This window comes from Neofelis nebulosa, chromosome 4, assembly GCF_028018385.1.
Source record: "Neofelis nebulosa isolate mNeoNeb1 chromosome 4, mNeoNeb1.pri, whole genome shotgun sequence".
Taxonomy (NCBI): domain Eukaryota; kingdom Metazoa; phylum Chordata; class Mammalia; order Carnivora; family Felidae; genus Neofelis; species Neofelis nebulosa.
In genome coordinates, this window is record NC_080785.1 from 55,538,332 (window position 1) to 55,557,507 (window position 19,176).

Below are 19,176 nucleotides of genomic sequence, written 5' to 3' on the forward strand. Positions count from 1 at the left end.
GACAGTCTGTGATCACCTGTTTCTACAATACAAACAGGAGGGGCGCTTACTCTGCAGAGTCGCGGATGTTGTGTAGTAGTTGAAAGGCACACGGGACACTAGATAATCCTCAGAGAGGCCTGACAGCGTGTCACCTACGAAGGCCGTCTTTCCCACTCCAGCATTTCCTACTAGCATTAGAGGCTGTCCTTTCTCAAGCAGCAACTTTACGAAGTATCTCAGACGAGTTGTCTCTGATGTGTGAACCATAACTCTCTGGAGCAGGGAGGAAGAGAAAGAAAGCCAAGTCAGAAAGAGAGGTTCATTCCAAAATTCCGAATCTGGACCAACACAGCCACTGCACAGTTGAGACCCAAAGCGTTCCTAATTCAGGTTAATGCTCAGTACGGGGAAATCTTACCTAATTTTCAGTTTTGAATTGTCAAAGTTCAGATATCAGAGCTGGAGGAGAGCAACTGGGTAGTCCCTTCAAAGCACAATGGCATAAGCAACTGATTTATCTTTTCCACATTAAGTACTAGCCAAAGACCCTATCACAGAGTACCTACACTCTGCCCAACCTTGCATTATGCATACAAGGGAATACAGGAAACACTGAAGAAGCTGTCTACCACTTTTTAGGAGCGACAAAACATTTGAAAGTCAAGCCACACATAAATGAAAGTTGGTAGCAATGTCTTGGCTGAATAAGATTAACTGGCAAAATGGTTAGGGCATTCACCCTGGGGAGAAACCCAATGGGGAAACAGTGATTTTAAGTGAAATAGTCATAAATCTAAAGTACCTGTCAAACTTATTATGCACTGTTTAGTTAAAAAAAACTGCATAACAATGCCTCTGTTTTGAAAATTAGCTATTTATTCACATACTATATTGTTTCAAAACAAATTTGAGTTGGCATACAGGAATACAATAACATGAAGAATGGGAATAAACACCAGACTCCGGGAACACAGATTAATATGTAATATCAGGAAAAGGGTAGCAGGTGTAGACATGCAAAAAAAGAAAAAAAAAGAATCCTGCACAATTAGGATGCCTGGGTGGCTCAGCTGGTTGAGTGTCCGACTTCAGCTCAGGTCATGATCTTGTGGTTTGTGGGTTTGGGCCTCATGTTGGGCTCTGTGCTGACAGCTCAGAGCCTAGAGCCTGGAGCCTGTTTCGGAGTTTGTGTCCCCCTCTCTCTCTGCCCCTTCCTCTCTCACACTATGACTCTCTCTCAAAAATAAACATTAAAAAATTAAAAAAAAAAAAAAGAATCCTGCACAATGATGCAAAGAGAGTTGACATTTCTTACACTTTTGGTGGCCAATTTCAAAAGGGGGTAAAAAACCATTTGCAAGATTCAGATTGTTCATTAAAAAAAATAGCTAAAATCTACAATATATTCTTCATTACATGGTTAGCATATCCTGAACACAACTGCTATTTTATAGATCATTCAGGATCATTTTCATGATTATGAATATTTACTCTAGAATTCTGATTTGATTTAGTGATGCTCTCAAGGCCTACTAAAAGGCAAAGACTGTTCTGTGCTACATTAAACAGTCCCAGATGACTGTTTTTAATCAGTTACATTTTATAATATTTTTCTCCTTTTTTCCTGCTCAATGTCATCACGTGTCTTTTAATTTGGCTATTAGCTCTTTTCTCTACACATTAATAATAATTAACACCTACTTAGAACTGAGTATGCGACAGGTACTATGGTAAGCACTTTATAAGCTATGTTGTATGATACACATACCTAATCTTTGAGGAGAGTTTTGTTAGGATTTTCATCTCGGAGATGATGAAACTAAAGCTAAGAGAACACTGATAAGTTGGCCAAGGTCACAGCATGGTAGTAAGTGGTGGTACTTGGATTAAAATCCAAGCCTGTCCAGAGCCTGAGCCCTGTATTAACTACCACACAGAAGGCGTGCCAGGGCACGGACAGTATGCACGTTACTTAATGTCTTGGCACTCCCATTTTACCCTGTGTAAAAAGGTTATTAATAGTCTATGCCTTAGAAGGTTGTTTTAAGGATAAATTAATCTATGGGGCGCCTGGGTGACTCAGCCAGTTGGGCATCTGGCTTTGGTTCAGGTCATAATCTCATGGTTCGTGGGTTCGTGTCCTGCTTCGGGCTCTGTGCTGACAGCTCAGAGCCTGGAGCCCGTTTTGGATTCTGTGTCTCCCTGTCTCTCTGCCCCTCCCCTGTTCATGCTCTGTCTCTCTCTGTCTCAAAAATAAATATAAACATTTAAAAACATTTTTTTTAAAAAGGATGTAATCTATGTAAAGCAAGTTGGAAAAGGGTCTGAGATAGACTACTGTAACATCAGTATTGACCATTATTACTGAGTATGGTTCTCTTCCAATATGTTAAGAAGCTGTTAATCAAATAACGTCTGGTCCAGCCATGCGTAAAATAGGACTACAAGTTCCTAATAGTTGCTTGTTGCATAGAAGTTGTCACTGATCAGATGCATCAACCCTGTGATACCAGTTTTTGGTCTTTGGTTAATTATGAATTCTCAGCTTTCAGCTCACCAGATAACACTCCCAGGTGGGCTAGGTCCAGGCAGGCTGAGAAAAAACAGCTTTCAAAATTTATCAAGCAGATGGAACAGACATGGTAGGTTGCCTCCCAAACACCCATTTCTCCACTCTCCTTCCTGCCAGAGCTCCCACTTTGTCCAAGTCTCCACGCTTCTCCCACACAGACACGCTTCAGGCGAAGCTCCACCTGGTTTCCACAGTGGTGTGGTGATTCATCAAAGCCAATTATTTTAACCCATTACCCTGGCCTGAGACAGCTTAGAATGGCATGTGACCCCTGCAGCATTAGATGAAAGAGGCGGTCTGCTCTGGGGCTTCTGAGAAGGTTTCCTCACTCTTCATAAAAAAAAGATAAGAGAAAGCATCCTTTCCCTCTAAAGGTGACTCTTGATGTTACCGGAGTCCTTTCAGACCAGGAAGAATCCTAGTCTTAAAATGATGCCAGTGTTAAGAAGACCAGAGAGATGGTAAGACCTAAATCCTTGGTAATAACACCAAGTCACAGAATTAACCCGTCTCAGGGCCATCCTACCTCTCATTTCTTGTTTGTGAAAGAAGTTTCCTCCTGGCTGGGTGTTACAGGTTGAAGTGGGTCTTCCCAAAATTCTTATGATAAAGCCCAAACCCTTAGTACCTGAGAAAGTGACTGTATTTGAAAACAGGATCTTTAAAGAGGTGATTAAGCTAAAATGAAGCCATGAGGGTGGGCCCTACCTCAATCTGACTGGTGTCCTTCTAAAAGGAGGCTGTTGGGACAGACTTGGAGACAGTGTCCAGGGAAGCATGGATGCATGCACACAAAGGCCATGTGAGGACACAGCAGGCAGGTGGCCATCTGCAAGCCAAGTAGAGAGGACTCAGGAGAAACCAGAGTGGCCAACACATCAGTCATGGATTGCTAGCCTCCAGAAAGAAACAGGAGAATATGAATTTCTAATGTAGAAGCCACCCAGTCTATGGTATTGTGTTTGGGCATCCCTCGCACACTCATACAAGTAGAACAGGCCCCTAATCCAGGGACAGGTGTCCTTACATAAAGGGAAATGTGCATAAAGGAACACACACAGGGAAAATGCCGTGCAAGTAAGCAGCGAGCACGAAACACCAAGATCACCAGCTAATTCCAGACAGAAAAGCCTGGAAGTCTCTTCCAGTTGTCCCTGACAGCATCAGAAGGAAGCAGTCCTGCTGACATGGTTTTTTTCAACTTCTAGCCTCCAGAACCATGAGACAATACATGTCTGCTGTCCAAGCCTTGTGGTAGTTTCCTGTAGCAGCTTCAGGGAACTAATACATTGGGTTTTCTTTGATTTCACATGAGCTGCTTCCTAATTAATGCCACAGAAATCACCTAGATTCTATTCACATAGCACTACTTGAAACAATAAGTTCCAAAGTGAATCAGAGTGATATGAGATTTTTAAAAAATTTTTTTTAATGTTTATTTATTTTTGAGAGACAGAGTGTGAGCAGGGGAGGGGCAGAGAGAGAGGGAGATACAGAATCTGAAGCAGGCTCCAGGCTCTGAGCTGACAGCACACAGCCTGACGGGGGACTCAAACCCACGAACCATGAGATCATGACCTGAGCTGAAGTCAGATGCTCAACCGACTGAGCCACCCAGGCACCCCTGACATGAGTTTTTAAAAATTTATTTATCTTGAGAGTGAGCGAGCAAGCACGGGGGGAGGCACAGAGAAAGAGAAAGAGAGAGAGAGAGAGAAGAGAGAGAGAGAGAGAGAGAGAGAGAGAGAGAGAGAGAGAGAGAGAGAGAGAATCCTAAGCAGACTCCACACTGTCAGTGCAGAGCCCGATGCGAGGCTAAATCCCTTGATCCCTGGGATCATGACCTGAGCCGAAATCAAGAGTCAGACGCTTAACCGATTGAGCCTCCCAGGCGCCCCCAGGATGACACGATTTTAAGAAGTATAATGAAAAGGAAAACAGATTGAGGCAGAATAAGAAGATGCACAGAGAGTAACTCAACATCAGAGAACTGTAAAACAACAGCATATGAAGAGAAAATTAAAGAGATCCTCTTAGATGTGTCAGTTGCCATGAGGATTTGAAACACAGTTGGGGAGATTCCACACATCCATTTTACAGCTTGGGGGCTAAAGGAAAGATGTTCTATGTGAAAAGTGCTGTCTAATAAATTCACAATATGGTCACATATAAGAATCACTGAACTAACAGAAATATGTCTTTGATTTTTAATAAAGCTCACAAAGTTTCCAGGAAAATATAAAGAAAGCTGTTACCACACAATGAAGTTAGAAACTTTTTTAAAAAGGTTGTAGAAATACAATAGCCATCTTACAGATTGGTCCTATAACTAAGATTCTTCTCTCTCAAGAAATAGAGTATATGCTGACCCTATCAAAAATGTTTCCATCCGGCCGGAAAAGGACTGCTGAAAAAAAGGGGGGCGGGGAGCGAAGGCTCAAATCAGTACAGTGCGGCTTGAAAATGATAATGTTCCACCTACCTGCAAAGGTACTTCTGGATCCATAGAAAGTTTGGGGACTTTCTCAGCCCAGGGCAAGAATTTCTTAGTTTTGTTGTCCAGATAATAATCAAAGATTGTCCCCTGGGAGGGAAACTTCACGGCTTTCATCTCTTTATGCCACCAGCGACTGAATTCCACTTGAGAGCCTGAAAGCTAAGGAGAACAAGAAAAATCCTTACTGCAGACCTAGAGGTAATTTTGAACACATATAAAGCCCCTCGAAATCCTGTTAGGCACAGTATTTGTAATGTACAGAGTCATAATTACAAATGGGATTGAGTAAATGACCCAAGAAAAATAAATAACTAGAAGTAACTTATAATGAGTGATAATATCAGAGAAGCAGAAAGCTATAATTGCCATGCCTCCATCAGGTACAAATTTTCTGGAATAATTATTAACTTAAAAAGCAAAGTAAGGTTAGGTGAACCTTAGATTACCCCTGGGTTATTCAATTTAACAATGAGCCATCATGCAAATTCCCATGCTAGGTATAGTAAGACAGTGGTTCTCAAACACTTGTGTTGACTGACAGTAAAATCAATTGATATCAATCGATAGTAAAATTGATAGTAAATCAATTGATGGTAAAATAAGAAAGAACAAAGGAATACTTTTTAAAAATTGGTAGCAGTATTTGATTTAAATACTGTCCTTTGTTTGAGCTTATAGACTTCCAAGACCTTTGGGTGTTAAAAAACCTTTTCCTTAATAAAATTATGTTATTAATTAAGGTCACTTTTAAAATAAATGTCCTTATTTAGAAAAGTAAGCATTTGGTAACCCTACTTCATTCCTTCAAGTCAAGATTCGCACTCTTTATCTTTGACATTCTAAATCCGGGCACCCCCACCATGAGGGATGAGGAAAGGCACATTCTTGGTTTTCTGGCAGGGCACCACTGAGGAGCTGAAAGCTCTAGAGAGACAAACTGCTGTCCTCCAGAAAGGACTGTCTTTATATGATGATAGGTACAAGCCTTTTGCTGCTAGATTGGGGTTTGGAAAATAAAGAAGGGGAAATGGTGACTGTATAGTAGTGGGTTATAACAGCCTTCTGTATCTATAGAAGACTCTGTCTAATGGCTCCTATATTGACCGGACCACCCAGCCTCCTGTCTCCTCCATCCACAGGACCACGCAGCCTCCTGACTCCTCCATCCAGGGAACAACGTGGCACAGAGACTTCTATACCCACAGGATACTCTAGCATAGGGAGCTGGTGAACTCAAAGAACAGCGTGTGTGAGCGTCCACCACGTTCAGCAGTGTCATACTTAACCTAAGACCTTAACTCCCATTTTTTTCCAGTGAAATTCTTTTTTTTTTTTATTTTTTTTTTTCAACGTTTTTTATTTATTTTTGGGACAGAGAGAGAGACAGAGCATGAATGGGGGAGGGGCAGAGAGAGAGGGAGACACAGAATCGGAAACAGGCTCCAGGCTCCGAGCCATCAGCCCAGAGCCTGACGCAGGGCTCGAACTCACGGACCGCGAGATCGTGACCTGGCTGAAGTCGGACGCTTAACCGACTGCGCCACCCAGGCGCCCCTCCAGTGAAATTCTTAAGTCTGTTTTTTTCCTTTGGTGGTCTATGTCCCTGGACTACGGCCAACTTTCTGTACTGGGCTGATTACACTCGCGGGTACAGACACGATGGCCGGAAAACAGGAGAGTGTGGTGAGGGCAGAGAATGGTCATCAGTCTCAGCAGGCAGAGCTTGCCCCAGCACCTTCCCAACACATTGAGCTCACACGCCTACATACCACCACGCATGTGTTCATGAGTCTAGGCTCACGTGATTTTCGGGTTGGTGGCGTGGTATTTCATCACCCTACAGAGGATGGTCTTAAGTTAGTTCAGAAAGTAACTTACCTGGCACCGTTCTCTGTAGGCAGAATTCATAGGACTCCTACTTTACATCAATATTGGCTGACCACTACATTGCCAAGATCATCTCGGTGATAAATCTTTGATTCACTCAACTAAAATGCATTTGTTCTCTAGTGGGGAAGAAAACCAAAAAGCTCCTATCCTCGTAGAGTATATGGGGAGATAGAGGCAGAGACATGAGGAAGCACAGTGGAGGGTAAGCCATGGCAGAGGGTAAGCCAATAAATGTACAAATAAAGAGCTGTCTTGAAAGTAAAGTTTGCTGTAAGTAAGAGTAACAGGGGTAAATTCATTTGAATTGGATCTTCAGTGAGCCATCTTTGAGAACGGACACAGATATTTGAGAACAGGCACACTATTCCAAGAAGCAGGAAGAGGCCAGCACAGACAAAGATCCTGTGGGCATGAAAGACCTTGTGTTCCAGAAACTTTCAGTGCAACTGGTGGAAGAGGGTGGGAGGTAGGGGAGGGAGTAGCAAGGAAGAAGCAGGGGGAGACAGGCAGGACCAGATCCAGAGGGCCTGGAGATGGTATTCAATTTTTCACTTTGTCCTAAAAGCAAAAGGAATCCATTAAAGTGTTTTAAACTCTCAAGTGTATCATATAATTCAATTTACATTAAAAAAAGTCACTCTGGCTGCTGAGAGGATAATGGATTATGGGGGAAGTACAAAAGCAGACCGAAGAGGTTGTTACCTTAGAAGCCAAGTGAGAAGGGAAAACAGCAGTTTATGGGAGCTCAGGGAGAGTTGATCCAAGACCTATTTCAAAAGTTGTGTGCAATGGCCTGGCTTGAGAACACGGGGCCTGGATCAGTCTGTTGCAGTCTGAACCTGGCTCAGACTTTAACTGTGTGCCCTCACAGGCTAACTTCTCTAAGTTGCGGCTCCTTTTTTGTTTGTAAAAGGGGAGGAAGGTAGTTGTACCAATACATAACAGTTTTATCGTTTTTTGAAGATTCAGTAAAATAGCCTACTAAAAGGCCTAAGCACATTCTCTGACATATAGTAGGCATTCAGATTTGTTCAGTTAATAAATGGCTAACCTAAGAGTGCTTTTTTGTTTCATTCACGTTTCCAACTTTATAGCCTCTCTTTTGAATGCTTTGTAGTTAGAAGCTTTTGAAGATGAAAAGATGATGATGATGATGATGAAGACGACGACGACGACTCTAGTCTAGGGAGAGAATGTCTGGGGGAGTTAGGGGATCATTGTGGTGGCCTGGCTTGATGGACTGGTGGGAAGGTGGCCATGTTTGGAAACTGGAAAGATGAGAACACCATCAGCTAGGAGGGAGGTGATCAGGAATAGAGAGATCTCTGCTGTCAACATCCTACTCACACAACTTTACCTGGTTTATATCCTAGAGAAGGAAAAACCTCCTAGAGAACATGGGAAACATACCAAAGAAGATGGAGGAGGGGATGGGTTGAGGAGAGGGGAGATCATGCCTGTGGCCTCTGTGAAGGAGAAATGCACGTGTGCTGTAAATTGTGCTTGAGAAAAACCCTGTGCAGTCACCTAATCCCAACTCTGGACTCTCACTCAAAGTAACACAGGATGTTATTCTTTAGAAAGCACTTGGGAGATTACAGAAGGAAATGTGCCTTCTGAGAACGATCAAAGTAAGATCGAACAGATCAAGTGAATTCCAAGTTTATTTATAGATATGATTTACAGGAACCTGGCGACAAGAAGCAGAACTGGCCCCCAGGTTTTAGCAGCCATGTATGTGAGGACCTACAACAAAGAAACCAATGGAAATATGGTTCCTGCTTGGCTGTGATCCCTTCTAATTTAAACCCCGTTTACATCTGGAAACACGTGGCCAAGTCTGGAAGACGTGTGCCATCTATTTTTAGTGCAAAGATTCTGGGATACCTGTAGGAGCCTTCTGACCAAGAGAGATCCTGAGGTCCCCTGGACAGTGTGGACTTTGGAGTTGTACAGGGGTGTGAATCCTGGCGTCATTTCTTACCAGTGTAACCTTGATCAAGTCACTTTGCCTGTCTGAGCTTTATTGGCATGATGGAGATAGCTTGAATGATGACTGGAAACATTACATGGCAAAATCTACATACAGAGGTGCGTGGTGACCAGATGTGCAGTCTTTTCAAGGTGAAAAATTCTGCACTTCAGGAAGTCTAACCTACGCATGTAGGTGTGAGTGTGTCCATGTCTGCATGCACTTGAACAAGCTCATCTCAGGTGTTTGCCCACAAGAAGTCGGAGGCTATGGGTGACCCGCACTAGGAACGCTGTGCAGGCATGGTAGCCTCATGTGAGGCTCAAGGAAAGACCCTTGGAAAGGAACTGACCTGAGTTGCCTCTAGTTCATGAATAATTACCCTGGGCATCATGTAAGAGACTGATTAGATGTAAGAGACTAGTGACAGGGAAACCAATTTCAAGGTTATTATGTGCTGTAGATTCAACTGTGTCCACCCACCCACCCCAAATTCCTAGGTAGAAGCTCTTGCTCCCAGTGTGATCATGTTTGGAGATAGGGCCTTTGGTGAGTAATTAGGTTCAGATGAGGTCATGAGGGTTGGTCTTCACAAAGGGATTAATGCCTTTATAAAAAAGATACAAGAAAGCATTTTCTGGTTTCTCTCTGCCAGGTGAGGACACAGCAAAAGAACACCTGCCTACCAGCCAGGAAGAGGGTCCTTGCCAGAACTTGACCATGCTGGCACCCTGACCTTGGACTTCCAAAACCAAATTTCTATCGGTTAAGCCATGTAAGGTATTTTGTTATGGCAGCCCAAGCTAAGACAATGTGACTGCCCAGGACAATCTAATGATGATACATTCCTGAATAAAGGCTGTAGGGATAGGGGCTGGGGGGGGCGGGGTGAGTAGAGGACAGATGTGACAGCTGTTTTGTGATTGAAAGGATAGGTATTGGATAAAGAAATAAAGAATGATGTCTCCCTGTATTTTCACTAGAACAACTGGAAGGAATGTGAGTGTCCTCAAGGATAAGGCAGGGTACAGAGGAAGAAGAGCAAATTCAGGGGTGGGGCGGAGGAAGAGCTGTGTCTCTGACACGGTGTGACCGTCCCCTGGAAGCACACACTACTGGCACTGCTCCAGAGGCAGGTGGAAACCCTGAACCGTAAGCTTGGAACAGAGATCTGGGGCAAGGCTAGGGGTGTGGCATTGTCAGCCAATGTGAGCACTGCCAGCCTGGAGGAGCATGCCTGAACAACACTCAGGCTTAGAAGACATCAAGGCAAGTGGCAGAGATTTATGATAATGTTAAAAAAAATAAACAAAACACAGGAATCAAAATTACAATGCCCCCCCCCCCCACAAGTAAAACTGGTTCCTTAAATTATTTCTGTAAACAACTGCTAAACATACCTGATCTTGCAGCAGAGTGCCTCCGAACGCCCACACACAAGCAAAGACAAAGAAGACTTCATAAACCTCTTTTGGGCTGTCAGAGGGTACACTCTCAGGGGTCAACAAACATTCCAGAAGGATACAAACAGTCTAATGAACAAGAAATAGCCATTCACTTAGGGCAATAAATCCTTAATAGCAAAATAAGATCATAGGACATATTAACAAATCCACTTGTTCCTTAAGAGATTGTAGAATTTCCCCCAATCTGTGATTTGTTACATTGAGAGAAACAGAAGTTAGGGACTCAGATTTCTAAACCAGTAGTGGAAAACCTTCACCACTTTTGACAAAATTGATCTTCTAAACAATAAACTATTTTGAAAACGACGCTCTTATCCAATTCATCATCACTGTAATGAATGCAAATACACATAAGCAAAAAGAAATACAATGGAGCATATATCTAAGCTCTCTTTGGTTATAAACAGGGAGTCATAGAATACCTAGTATTCTATAGCTCATTTCTCACCTAAAAAAAATCCTAAAGACATCTTACCTTACCAATAAGAGCTGCCCTATAGTATTACTGGGAATGGGTGCCTAAGATTCCACTTGACAGAAAGGCATTTATTTATTCATTTCCCTTTTGGACATTTAGGCAACCCACTTTCCCTGAGTGCTTTGGCAATGGGTTTTTCCCACCTGTTGAATAAATTTAGCAAGTCAGACTTGCAGCCTTGACCTGTGACATTTTTTTTCTGGACACCAGACTGAATTTAATCTTCAAGAAATGTTACTCAAGAACTTGTGAGACAGCAGTGTGGTCTGTTGGTCAGAAATACACCCCGTGTTCAGGACAATCAGGCCAGTAATGAAGGGAACATGGCAGCTTGCAAAAGCCTTTCCCAAATGTAGCAATCATCAGTAGTGAACAACATGTTTTTGACCTAGTTCTCGGAAGCACAAAAACAGTTGTCATTTAGTAGCATTATCACAGACTCTCATAACTCATGGTCCCCTTCCCCTGGTTTCTGAAGGCAGCAAAAGATTTTATCATTTGGACAGCAATGCAAGCTGTGACAAAACAAGTCAGGACTGTGCGTGCGTCTTTCTTTCCCACCCAGGAAAACTGGGGAAAATCCATAGTAACACGGAAAAAAGGTCCTGGAAATAGTTTGGAAAGGTTTTTAATTTTAAAAAGTTGAGCACCTGTTATATTTCTCAGTCTACTCTCTTGATTTCTATGTTATATGGTTCTGTATTGCCAATTTGAAATAATCTTCTATTAGAAATAAACATTAGCAGTGTGCTATGAAGAAAGAATAATGTAAAACGGTGAGGTTTTGCTATTTCTGAGTAAAGCCATGATGGTCTGAGGAACCATGAAAATCGAAACAAAAAAAGACTGACTTCCATGTGACATCATCCACTGATCTGAACATTCTAATAATGGACAACTTTTCTACTTTCTCCCAAACACTGTAGCTGGAAAACACTTTGAGCTCTGTGTCAGGAATTGGCAAAATCAGACTTCAGTGCATATTGTGAAAGAGCTGATACACCTCATCAAAATTAAAGCCAATATATTTCACGCACTGGAAAACATACTACATGAATTTCTCAAAGTAGTCGTTTGAAGATACTCCCTTTTGTACTCATTTCTGTCTCACATTTTGTCCTTACAAGCAATCACAGAAAAGAGACTGGTGTATAAAACAACAGCTGAGAAGGAGCTCCGGATAAAATGCCATTTTGGAACAATACGAAAGGAGGAAGTGAGAAGGAAAGTCATATTAATTCCTACTGACCTATTTTCACACTACCCTTGAATGAAAAAAATTCACACTACAGAGAATCACACAAATACGTAAGTCAACTTGAGAAAGAACACAATCCTGCTTTTGCAAGTACTACCCCAGAGGAAGTCTAATTAGGCTAACCACATAATTAATTCATTATGAATAAATTCAGACCTGCTTTCAGAAATAAATTATACCTCAGATAATTACTGTTGAAGACTATCGTTTATTTAATTGGTGTGTGAATTATCCAAAAACCTGAACTTTCTCTTCTTATTATGCTTGTGACTATTTCTCATTTAGCTTCAAACAAATCTGGTAACACAGGAACTTAATGGTAACAAAGTACTCTGAAACCAATTTTGCTCCTAGTGGAAAAAAAAATAAAAGATTTCTAATTGTAAACCTTTTGTGAAGCTTTATACTTCTTAAGGCTGGGGATTGTTTTTCTTCATGCTGAGATTAAGATCAAAACCTTCATTTCTGTGTGCTGTGAATTATTTTCATTTGCTTCCATGACAACCTATCATATACACCCTTCAGTCTTACCAGCTGTCTCTGAATGAGGATCAGAACAGACCTGTTCCTGGAATATTATAAACACTCCATAGAGTATGATCTGACTTTATGAGTATTTGGGGGAGGTGGAGAACAGAAAGGTAGGATAGTGTGGGAGGGCTATGGGTGGTTGAGCTCAGAAGCTTTCTCTTGCTCACTGGCCAACATCTTTAGTTACTGGATTTACTGTAGTCGAAAAAACACTGAGCACCTTCTCTGGGCCAGTGACTTAGGAGACAAAAAAAGAAATATGGCTGCTGCCACTGTGTTCTTTTTCTACTCCAGTAACTTGAAGGAACACAATAATTAAGTAAACACACACCTGGCCGCTACTCTGTGTGAGGAACTATGTAAATATCTGGGGACATACAAGGGGGCTTCTGCCTTCTGAACAACAGTCTCATGAAAAAACAGACTATAGCCCAGGTGATCATGGAAAGGAATAGGTGTGTCACAGAGATTTGCCAAAAGCACTCGGGAACACGGACGGAGCTGTGGGAAGAGAGTTGGAATAACCCGACAACCCCCAAAATCTTTCCATCTTTGTCAAACAAAAGCTGCCATTGCCTTGATCGAGCCCCACTACCGCATCAGGACTGGAATGTAAAACGGGGTGACCAGAGTCAAACCTGCACCAGGCTGTTCTCTGGAATTGAAGTGATGGTTTTAAAGCTTGTTCTCAGCTTATCCAAGCATGCAGGGACATATTTATCAAAAAGAATAGTTAAGTTGGCCTTTTCTGATTGATGCCGCCTTCTGTCTATCCAACTGGCCACATACCTGAAAAAGAACATAGAAAAGCTTTTATTGAACACTAGGCTTGAAAAGCAGAATTTCACCAACTCAAAAGCTTCCCCCCCCCCCCCGCCCCCCCCACAGCTTGGTGCCACACTTCAGGGACATGTTTAGTGAGTTCATTCTCTTTCTCAAACTGCAAATATTTTTAAATGACCCCTTAAAAACTTGTTTTAAAGGCCATTTTTGCATTAATGAAAAGAATGTAAAAGAAACTCCTAATAGCACTTAGAAGCCAAACATAATAGAGTATAAGTAGGCCATTACTGAGCATTTATAAGGAGGTTGCAGTGTGTCATTTCCTAAGGGACTGAAACTATTTCATAGGGTAGGCCTTATTTATGAAAACAGCTTGGGATTTTTCTTGATTAATCTTGGCATCAAGTATTTAGTGATGACAAATCAGTTACAAATAAAAAGGTGAAAATTCCCTAGGGGCTATTTCCAAGTCCCTCCTTTTCCACTGGACTGGATCTAACTCGAACCCGATAGGCAGATAATGTATTTCCACTAAGTGGGTCTGAAATGGTATCTCATGCTCAGGTACATGTGTGTTAATCTGAAGCTTCAAGAATGTTATCAATTTTGATACGTTAATATCCCCCAACATATTAATAAAATCATACTTATCAGTAAAATGAAACATAGCTTCGTAGCTCCTACAGTCGTTTCTAGGGTGAAGTATGTGAAGTTAAATGAAAAAAAATTGCTTGAAAAGTTCTCATCTAATAGGAGGTAGTGATAATAAATACATTTAGCTGCCAGCAGAGAAGCTATACAATTACAGCTTTACTTTGCTATATAAGCAAATCAGATTTCACAATTTTAGTAACAGAAGAAATTAAGGTAAGATAATTATCTTATAAAAGGCTCCCTTTGATTTTTACAAAATGCCATGATAGGGTTCTATGGACTATTCAATCACATTTCCTCTAAAGTGAGATTTATAAAATATCAACTGTCAAAGCTTTTTCAGGTCTAAGAGAAATTGTCTTCAGTTCAAGTCCGGTTGCATGACGGTAACTTGAGAGAGCATCTCTGGGTGGTGGAGACAGTGGGCACCAAGGAACAATGGAAAACAAGCGTCATTCCTAGAGGTGAAGGCCCAAAGGCTGCATCTACGTCTCAGCTACTGCAACTGCACAGCAGCTGCCAGAAACAGAATCTTAGTGTCCAGAGCTCACTGCGGCAGTGGGGGTGGCAAGAGGACCGCTCGGCAAGACAGAGCTCTGAAGTCAGACAGCCTGGATTTGTATGCCCGCTCTACCATTTTTCACCTGTTACCTTGGGCGAGTTACTTAACCTGTCTGTGCTTCAAGTTTCTCATCTAAGGAGATGATGATACTACAGACGTCCTAAGACTGTTCCGAGAATTAAATGATTTCTCATGTATAAAGTACTTATTTATTTACTTTCGAGAGAGAGAAAAAGCACATATGGGGGAGGGGCAGAGAGAGAGAATCCCAAACAGGCTCTGCACTGGCAGCATGGAGCCTGGTGCAGGGCTCAAGCCCATGAACCGTGAGATCGTGACCTGAGCCCAAACCAAGAGTTGGACGCCCAACCGACTGACCTACCCAGGCACCCCTCTCATGGATAAAGTATTTAGATTACTGTCTGACACAGAACAAATTCTCAATAGATTTTATCCAGCAAAGGGTTGGTTGAATTCAGAGAACTGTGTTCAGATCCTGGCTCAGCCTATCTGTATATCTCCTAAAGGCAACAGAGTCCAACAGGGCACCAGAGTTGGCAGCGAGTGCTCTGATGGGTAAAACAAATTCAACCTCTACCCCCTGGGTCTCTGGTCTCAGGGGGAGGAGAAGTCTATGCAGGGATAACCGGGAGGTGAAGCCTCAAAAGAGCCAGAGAAGGGAGAAATGACTTTGCACTAGGGGGGGCAGGTAAAAACTGCTTCACTAACCCATACTGGCAGTAGCCAAAGTCTCAAAGAGAAAACCTACCAGGCCCACAAGCAATTGTTGCCCTTGTACCAATTACCTCCACAAAGAAGGACATGAGTTCAACCCTACTAGGAGACATGGTAAAAGCTAATCTTGCACACCCCCATCAAAAGGCCCCAAACGACCTCTGCTAGGGGTCAACCATCCCAGAGAGCATAGGGAGTAAAAAAGTCTAGGTCGAATATCAACAGTTTAAAATTTCATGTATAAATTATTGATACATTTTCATAGTTTGTAATAAAAACAGACATTGAGGGACACCTGGGTAGCTCAGTTGGTTGAACATCCAACTCTTGATTTTGGCTCAGGTCGCGATCTCACGATTCATGGGACTGAGCCCCGCATCTGGCTCTGTGCTGACAACATGGAGCCTGCTTGGAATTCTCTGGAGCACTCTCTCTCTGCCCCTGCCCTATTCTCTCCCTCTCAAATAAACAAACATTTAAACTGACAATTTCTGATACTTAGCTGTTTTTTTTAAATACATAAAACAAAATAAACATTGAAAAATAGTGAATTTAGAAGCAGACACTATTATCTTTGGCAACGGAAAAAACTGAAGATACAGATCTTTGTTGACAATTCTTTCCACTTTATTTCATTAAAAAGTTCCTTATGGTTTTTAAAAGATGCTATGCATTTGAAGATGACCAAATGACTTACTGCTATTATGACATACAATTGAAAATGACATATGAAAATAACAGGTTTATTTCTTACCTACATAAGAGATCATTGGTGCCCCTGCCTCAGGAAGAAGCCACACTGTGATGCCTTAATGCATCACCTTCATGTCAATATCCAGGTCCCTAAGAGAATCTTTACTTCGTGCTCATTTGCAAATGTGTTCCATATAATCAACTGTGTTGCCCTTCCCTTCTCCAGAAGTGCCATTCATATACCCCATCAAGTCTAAAACCCTCTAGTTTGGAAACCGCCCAGATATACTAGGTTACTCACTAGTCTGGGAACGGAATAGTGTCATGTAGGAGAGGTGGAACTTATAGGAGCTCTCTCTATAACATGCCCCCTGTCAGCAAACTGCAGGTTGCTCTATCATTCACCGTGGCCTGGAAAAGTGGCAGCGGTTAGGAGGTGTTGACTGGCAGTGTATGTCAATGATTTCTGCATCAATATGTTCACAAATATATATAGTATGCAAAGATGGAGGACGGGATTTCCGGGGTAGAAGACAGTGAGCTCAGCCAATGCAGGAGAGACTGATGAGACAGACAAAGTCCAAAAAACTAATACAAATGCAAGTAATAAAGGATTAAGAGTGATCTAAAGATGTGGCTCCCAAAACTTACCTTCCAGTAATCTCTTGGAATCGGACTAAATTCCAGAGATATTCTGACCTTTTCCTATCATCCTCTTTAAGGTAATATGTAGTTTGGTAGATCTTATTTCAATTATGTTTGCTTAAATAATTTTAAGTTAAGCAACTTAAAGAATTATGAATGAATTTAAATAAGTCACTGCCTGTTTGCTTTTCCTTTTCTACACATTAATCCCTTTCTAACTGGAAAAAAAATCTTGCTCATAGATTCTAGAAATTTTCTTCCAATTCCTGTTCTTTCTCGATTTCTCAAGATCTCAACAGACATATATGAACTGTCCAGTATTTGTCTAGTAGACTTAAGACTCGGAGGTAAAGTAAAATAGTATTTGATTTCTATAGCCAATCACATGGTGATGTGATTTTAAGGTTATTTGTTATCTGACATGGTATGTTCCATGTCTGTTAAGTGTGGATATAAAATTATTTTTTAGAATAGTTCAGAGAATTTAAACAAACATATCTAAGACTACCTGATACTGTCACTACCTTTAGGTCTTAAATGGAATCCCAGAAAGGTATTATCAACAAAATATTTTACCATCTCTTCTATCCACAGTAACCTAGCATTTCCCACAATAAGAATTAAAGAAATATATTTCTAATTGTGCTCACTCAAAAAGCCTAAAAGCAATGACCTATCAGTAGCTATGAGTACACTAAACATCCCTATACTGGATTCTAAATACTGTTGCTTATACAAAAGGTGGTTTCCTCTGGCTCCCTGGAGAAATCACTGAATCCAGCGAGGGTGAAGGAAGAATGAAATGAGTCAGAAGCATTTTGGTTAGCCAGAAAGCCAAGCACTCAAAGATCTACAACGACAGGTGAAAAAGAGCATGTAAGGGGCTGGCCGGAAGGGGCTCTTGATGGCAAATTTGAGACAAAGTGAGCATCTAGCCAGGAAAATGATGGTAATGAATTATAACCCACCGAACTAAAAGAAACCATGAACAGAAAATGATACCTATGAAAAAACAAAGAGGGAAAGATAAAGTGAGAGAGAAAAAGAAAGGAAGGGAGAGAGGAGTGGAAGGGAGGAATTTAAGAGGAAAGAAGAGGAGGAATTCTTTATAGGAAAATGTCACTTCATATATATAAATACAATGAATGAATTAGGAAGTCACCACTTTGCAACCACCAATGGGTCACTCTTATAGGCATCTGGCTTGTTTCCCTGAAAACTGTAAGTATCATGAAAGAAAAGGTGGGGGGGGGGCGGATATTCTACATCAAGAGAGAAAATACAGACAAGTAAATGCAATGCATGATCATCTTTGTTTTGATACTAGATTAAAAAAAAAAACCTATAGAAGAAACGTCTTAGTTAACTGAGAAAATGTGAAGAATTTGCCCTCATGGGGCCTCTGGGTGGCTCTCAGTCAGTTAAGTGTCTGACCTCTGCTCAGGTCATGATCCTGTGGTTCGTGAGTTTGAGCCCCACATCAGGCTCTCTGCTATCAGCACAAAGCCTCTTTCAGATCCTCTGTCTCCCCCTCTCTCTGCTCCTTCTCCACTCGCACTCTATCTCAAACATTAAGAAGAATTTTTAAAAAGAAATATTATGCTTTATTAAATACCACATCAAGGAAAAATTTCTTAGGTATGTTAATTGTACTGCGTTCATGTAGGAGAATATCCTACATGGCAATAATCAACTACTCAGTGGTGAGGGGGCATAATGTCTCCAACTTACTTCCAGATAATTTAGCAGAAGTAAACCTAAGTAAAAAATATATGTGTGTCTGTGCCTATGAGAGAGTGTACATCCAGAGAGAAAGTAAATACAGTAAAATGGTAACAATTGATAACTGTAGGGGAAAAAAGGATACAGTGGACTACCACCATTTCAAATTTTCTATAATTTCAAATACTTTCAAATTAAAAGTTGGGGGGGGGGGGGAAGAGACCTAAGACATCGGTTTGGAAAACTGGGTTAATAATTCTATTTCAGAAGGTAATTAAGGATTAAATGAGTCAATACGTGCAAAGGTATGATACTATTATCATATAAAAGTAATGACGTATGCAATAAATATGGTGTAAAAGTATATCCCCCAATCTGAAAAACCCATTTTTTTGTAGTTCATTTAAAGTTTCTGGTGGTAGATGGTAAAAATGTAAAAATATCCTTTAGAGAAGATTCCCATCATTTTGGATAATGGCTCTGTGGTCACACACATGAAAATTAAAACCCACTGATCTTGGATAAAACAAAGAAAAAAAAAACCTCAGTAAAAATAAAATCTAATGGTGAAGAAAGAGTTGTTTAACTTTCTTAGGAATGCAAATTGGGTGCCTTTTTTAATCAAGTAAGACTGTTTGACTTACTAGATAAAAGTCTTTCTTGAAAAGGGCTTTACACAGCTTTCATTAGCACGAATCTCTATGCGATGCTACTGAGCCTAAACTACATAGACCTT

The 19,176-nt window shown here is 41.2% G+C and overlaps 1 protein-coding gene across 2 annotated transcripts in view; it reads right to left on the reverse strand.

The window, feature by feature from the left end:
* The window catches only part of DNAH11 (dynein axonemal heavy chain 11), a 367,119-nt gene that overhangs the window by 163,223 nt on the left and 184,720 nt on the right, over positions 1-19,176 (reverse strand). The window contains exons 43-46 of one of the 2 annotated variants that reach the window (XM_058724852.1): positions 13,285-13,435; positions 10,314-10,445; positions 5,037-5,210; positions 51-255 (exon numbers count right to left, since the gene is read on the reverse strand). In XM_058724852.1, coding sequence (XP_058580835.1) covers positions 51-255; positions 5,037-5,210; positions 10,314-10,445; positions 13,285-13,435 — 662 coding nt within the window. Of the gene's footprint in view, positions 1-50; positions 256-5,036; positions 5,211-10,313; positions 10,446-13,284; positions 13,436-19,176 lie in introns of those variants that run through there. The other variant, XM_058724850.1, reaches the window with a different exon arrangement.